General features: G+C 44.5%; 2 protein-coding genes across 2 annotated transcripts in view; both read right to left on the bottom strand.

Annotated features, from left to right (window-relative positions):
- Window positions 1-2002: 2002 nt before the first annotated feature.
- On the bottom strand, window positions 2003-3319 carry LOC138970151 (RNA-binding protein with serine-rich domain 1-like). The gene is made up of 3 exons (XM_070342638.1): window positions 3172-3319; window positions 2700-2865; window positions 2003-2102 (listed from the first exon to the last, which is right to left on the bottom strand). The coding sequence occupies exons 1-3, from the start codon at window positions 3317-3319 to the stop codon at window positions 2003-2005; spliced, it is 414 nt and encodes a 137-aa protein (XP_070198739.1).
- Window positions 3320-4754: 1435 nt separating this feature from the next.
- LOC138970898 (RAD51-associated protein 1-like) overlaps window positions 4755-6000 on the bottom strand; it is a 30363-nt gene continuing 29117 nt past the window's right edge. The window contains exon 8 of the mRNA XM_070343475.1: window positions 4755-5744. Coding sequence (XP_070199576.1) covers window positions 5617-5744 — 128 coding nt within the window. The 3' untranslated portion in view covers window positions 4755-5616. The remainder of the gene's footprint in view (window positions 5745-6000) is intronic.

Here is a 6000-nt window from a genome sequence, read left to right as displayed (position 1 = left end):
TGAGATTATCAAGACAAGCTGTATGCAAAGGCTCAAAGGCTTGTGATCTTAAGTATTCCAAAACAAGAGGCAAATCCCAAGCCGGGACAGAAGATTTGGATTTAGCACATCGAAGGGACGCTCTCTTAATCACACTGGAGATAACACCCCCAAGTGAAATAGAGTGACCTAGCTGTTTCAGCGTAACTGAAATTGCTGATCGACGAACCTTCAGTTAAGCTGGAGAAAGACCCTAATCAGCAAGCCAGGATAAGTGGTTTGCCACCTGCATTGAACGGGGAGATGTAACATTCACTCCGTTAACTTGACACCACTTGGTCCATGCCAACCAATGCGAGGTGTAGACTGAAGAAGTTGAACCCCTATGCGATCCCTGGATCAAATCCAGCGTAGCGGCCGAAGCCCCTGAGCGTCTCAGTGATTCCCGCACAGTTGCCAACCGTGAAGGGAAAGCCACTGTGGGTTTTTGTGAGGGATGCCTGATCGAGGTTGAACTAGATCTCCTCTTCTGAGCTCGAGAGGAAACGGGGGCTTGCTTGCCAGCCGTAGGAGGTCCGGAAACCAAGGTTTGGCTTGGCCAGTTTGGAGCGATCAGTACTAGTGACGGTCTTTCGAGGTCCGCTTTTCTCAACACCCTTCCGAGGAGGGGAATTGGAGGAAACGCATAAGCGTGCAGACCGCTCCAAGATATCTCGAGAGCATTGATCCTCCATGCTTCGGGATCCGGGAATGGGGAGACAAAGATTGGCAGACGGCGAGAGTACCAAGTGGCGAATAAGTCTATCATCGGCTTCTCCACTTGAGCCCAGAGGCGGAGAAGTGCGTGATGCGCTACAGTCCATTCTGTGTGGACAATCTTGGTTGACCGACTCAGCGAGTCCGCCAAGACGTTCAGCTTCCCTGGAAGACACTTTGCTGATAGTATGATCTCGTGGTGGTGAAACCACATCAAAATCTCGCATGCCCGATGTGACAAAGCTGGGGAGCGAGATCCCCCCTGCTTGGTCAGGTAAGACACCACTGTGGTGTTGTCTGAGTGTATCAGCACATGTTCTCTCCTGATGAAGGGAAGGAATTCCATCAAAGCCAGAAAAACTGCTTCCAACTCTAGCATGTTTATATGCCATGTGGCTTGCACCTGTGTCCACAGACCGAAGGTCGTGTGGTCGTCCAGAGTGAGCCCCCCACCCCCTGAGCGAAGCGTCTGTGAATAGGAGCTTCGAAGGAGGGGAATGAACGATGGGAAAGCCTTGTGTAAGCCAAGCTGTGATCAACCATTGCCTGGTCGTGTCGGCAAACCAGTCGCGAAGTGAGACCAACATCTCCCAGTTCTGCGATTCTGGTTCCCATCTGGCGTTCAGGGCTTCTTGAAAGGGCCGTTTGTGCAGCCTGCCCAAATGTGTCAGAGAGGCCATGGATTCCATCTGACCTAAGATGGATGTCAGAGATCTGACTGAGGCCATGGAAAGATCCGCTGTGTCCCTGATCTGACCCTGGATCTTGTCTACCCTCCTTTGCGTGGGTTGAACCGTCCAATCCACTGTGTTGAAGACCATTCCCAGATATGTGAAGTTCTGGGAAGGTTTCAACTCCGACTTCTTGTCGTTGATTCTGAACCCTAGTTCCGCTGCCTCCTGCAGTACTAGCTGCGTGTGGCTGAGACACAGAGATTCGGCCTGATTTAAAATCAGCCAATCGTCCAAGTACATCCTGAGACGTATACCTTGACCCCTGATCAAAGCGCAAAACTGGCGCACTATCATAGTAAAGATCCAAGGAGCCAAAGATAGGCCGAAAGGCAGAGCTCTGAATTGGAAGATCCTGTTGCCCCAAACAAACCGAAGCCATTTCCTGTCTGTTTGGTGCATCAGAATGTGGAAGTACGCGTCCGATAGATCTATGGACGTCACCCAATCGGAAGGCCTGAGCGCCTCCCTCACTGAAGTGGGTGTCTCCATGGTAAACCTGATTTTCCTTAGGAATAGGTTTAACTGGGAGAGATCTAGTACTGGACGCCATCCTCCCGAGGCTTTTGGGACAACAAAAAGACGTCCGTAAAAGCCTGGGGAGGCATGATCTTGAACCTCTTCCACAGCTTGCTTCTGAATAAGAAATCAAATAACCAAAGGGAAGTAATCGCTCTTAATGCATACGACATGTGTAATAGAGTAAGCGAGAGTTGTACGGAACCTTTTCTCCTGGTACCTGAGAGAATAACAAGCATTGAAATGAACAAGCGACTTTCATCCTCAAAAAAGGATGATCACCGCAAGCTCATATGCTCATCATTCTCCAAGGCACTCCAACGAACACCTACGTACACAGTCATATACAAGAACCAGCTTTTATTCTCGACCGGACTTAGTCCTTAGATCAAGACTGGTTTTAAACAGAACAAACACACAAACACACACATTGTTACAGGGTCGCCTCGAAGTTCGACCTCGGCCTGAATAGCATCTCTGGCTTCTGTCCTGGCCGGAAATCGAAAAGGCGGAGGGGTTCTGGACAAAGGAGCTCTGTGAGTGCTCCAAAGGAGCCGGAACCCCGATCGGAGTACCCCCGCGATCCAGTGGTTGTTCGTTTTCCTCAACCAAGCTGGTAAGGCCCGAAAGAGGCCTCCCGTTACCGAAAGAGTGGGGGATGCAGGGGTGCTCGGACCGGGGGAGCATCATTGGGGGTTAGGCTTTCGACCTGACCCCCTCTTCCCGAAAGAAGGCGGTCTGGTCTTGGTGTAAGGACGAGAACGATTCTTTCCCCTTGAAGCCGAACCCGTCTTTGAATTCTGACCAGCGTTGGATGACCCCGAGAAAGACTGAGCAGGAGGTCCGCTGCGTTTGGTCTGATGCTTAGCGAAAGCCAACTCTGAAAGTTTGACAAATTGCAAGCCCTTGGATTGCTGTGACTGCTTCTGCAGTGCGTTCAGCGCATCCTGTCCGAGTAGGGAGCCCTCAAGAAAAGGGGAGACCCTAAGAGAGTCCTGAATGCTCTTATCCTCTAGACGAGAGCCCGTTAAAAGAGCTTCTCGTCGCCAGAAAATCATCTGTGCGTACAGCCTGAACCTTCTCTGAAAATGATTTGTCAGTGGAGGTAGGTTTGCCATCAATAGAAACGAAAAAGGATTCTTGAGTCTCCGGGTTGAGAACGCTAACTATATGGACGAATTCTCACTAAGAGAATATTTCTGAGAGCTACGAGTAGTTGTGGCCGTAGCCGCCTTAGCTTTAGTTTTGCCTGCTTTGCCTGAGTGAGACCCTGGAGAGCTAACCTGCTTGGCAGAACTCCGAGATTTCTCTTTATCTTTCTGCTTGTCAGCCATTTTGAATCAAAAAATGAACTAACAACAACAAGATGCAAAACGCTCAAATACGCTAAGAAAAGTCTTGCAATAAGAAAAAAAAAAGCTCTCACCAATTCCTGAAGAAAGGAAGAAAGATGAAACAACGTTACCGAGATTCGATGGTCTTCACACAAGTAAAGACCAATGGCTAAAGAAAAGCCAGAGCACTTCAAAACACGTCCAGCGCCGTGCGTTGAAGGAAAAGGAATGAGTGTCACCGGTATACATCCTGCGCATGCGCGGTACACTGGTAGGGGAGATAACCACTACGGACCATGCCTTGTATGGCATGTGGTTTTTGTTTTAGAGTTATCTCCCCATGTTACCATGTAAGAGTGCTTCAATGTCTTAGCAACTAAACAAAGTTATTGCTATCTATGTGAGTTGGGTAAGAATATGTAATTTAATTTCAATTGCAAATATTCCAGGGAAAAAATATATCCACGCAGTTTACACTGTAAGTACAAAAACACCAAACAAACACAACTGACATTGACCATAAAGACCAGAGTAGCTGAAGGCTGCAACAAGTTTCTACTCAAAGTACCACTTCTTCAGACCGCAAAAAAAAGAAATAAAGCAAGTCACTAAGGCGAAATTACTACATTTAGTCAAGCTGTCGAACTCACGAAATGAAACTGAATGCACAGCATTTTTTCACCAAGACAATACAGCTTCGTCAATCCCCGCGAGAAGGAAATCGCTCAGTTTCCACGTGCAAAATGCAGTGAAATTGACAAGCCAGAATAGCGCGGTAGCTTGTTTTGAATACAACATATCATATCTATATGTTTTTGGAATCAGGAAATGATAAAGATAAGATGAAATCATTTTTGGATTGATTTCTTACATTTTAATCATAGTACTAATTATCTATTTTCGTTAATTGTGATAACATTTTAATTTAAGAGTAAACAGGACATATGTATATATTTTTAGATTCAGAATTTAATGAAGAATACGATGCAATCAATTTGAAATCTGTTTGCGAAAATTTGATTTGAAAGACAACTTTAATGAGCAAACTCATTAATTAAGTTTTAAGCCTCCAAGCTGAAATACAATACCAAAGTCTGGGCTTCGTTGAAGATTACTTGACCAAAATTTCAACCAATTTGGTTCAAAAATGAGAGCGTGACAGTGCCGCCTCAACTTTCACAAAAAGCCTGATATGATGTCAGACATTTATTAAAATAAAATTGAAAAAAATGTCTGGGGATATCATACTCAAGAACTCTCCTGTAAACGTTCATGAAGATCGGTCTGGTAGTTTTCTCTGAATCGCTGTACACACACACACACACACACACACACACACACACACACACACACACATACATACACCACGACCCTCATCCAGATGTAAAAAAAAAAGAAGTGAAGAACTGGTGCACCAGAAGTGCTTGCAACCAGAAAGATTTTTAAATGCTGGTTTTAATTCAGAAAAAAATTCAACGATGCATCGAGCTTTTTACACATTAACTTAACTTGTGATGAATGCAGGTTGTACATAAGAGAAAGGCATCTCTTGGAAATATTTTGTGACCTGGTTCATTTTGTTTTTGAAAAATGTCCTAGGTTAGCTAAAGTTTACATTTTTTTGAACAAGAAAATAAATGGGACACCAGCTCAACTGAAATAATTTATTCGAAGCTGGGACCAGAGGCAATATTAACAGAAAAGTTGCATGACACCTTTCTGGGTGAAATGCTATTTACTTGCCCCACACACACAATATGACCCCCCCCCAGAACTTCCAACTGTAAAGCGCCAAACACAAAAAATATGGCTATATATCTGCATACGTGTACTACCATGCTAGCAAAGCATGCTCTGTTAAATTATCACCAAAGCTTGCAGGCAAACTTTGGCTAGCATCACCATTGTGCCATTTGAACCTAAATTCAAAATTAACAGAGCTTCCCGTTTGTCCAGTAGTCTCAACCAACACAATGTTTCCTTTATCTTGAGTAGTTTACCTCAAGAAAATGTGCTAGATTACACAAGAAAATTGCAGTACATTACATAGTATGTGGTTCCACTTTAAATGGTTCCTCAAGAAGCATGCAATTACCGTGATCTTGCGTGTAGTCTCAAACAGCCAAGGTAAGCATAGTACTGTAGTATGAAATACAGTACTAGGAGTTGGTAGTTACTATTGTGAATGACTTGCACTCAGTCCAGACTTCATTTTAGTTTTCAGTCAAACCACATTTTCTTAAAATTCAGTGTCTGCAGTTTATACAGCGTCACCAGAGATGATTCTGTGTCTATTTTCAAGAAACTTTGAGAGACGGGTGAAGTGGCTTGGTGCTTGCACGTCTTGATAATCCAAGGCGTAAACCAGAGGAAGGTGATTTTAAAGAAGCACTTGTGTTGCTGCTACTGCTGCTCTCACTGTGACCTGGTAAAAAATGAAAATGAAAAATATCAGATGCTGTACAATGGTGTCCAAAACAGCTAACAGCATTGATAATCTCCTGCTTGTTGGTCATTTCAATGGCAAGACCTTTTTTTTTTTTGATCACAAGCTATAAACCATGCACGGAAACTTAATATAGTCAATATGGTTGGTTGGTTGGTTTTTATGTCCCTTCAGCAGATGCTAGCTGCTATTCGAGACCGATGCAGTTATTTTCTTTTTCACTTCACGTGGCAAG

This window comes from Littorina saxatilis, linkage group LG7 (genome assembly GCF_037325665.1).
Source record: "Littorina saxatilis isolate snail1 linkage group LG7, US_GU_Lsax_2.0, whole genome shotgun sequence".
NCBI classification, from domain to species: Eukaryota; Metazoa; Mollusca; class Gastropoda; order Littorinimorpha; family Littorinidae; genus Littorina; species Littorina saxatilis.
This window is presented reverse-complemented; position numbering and strand designations above follow the sequence as displayed.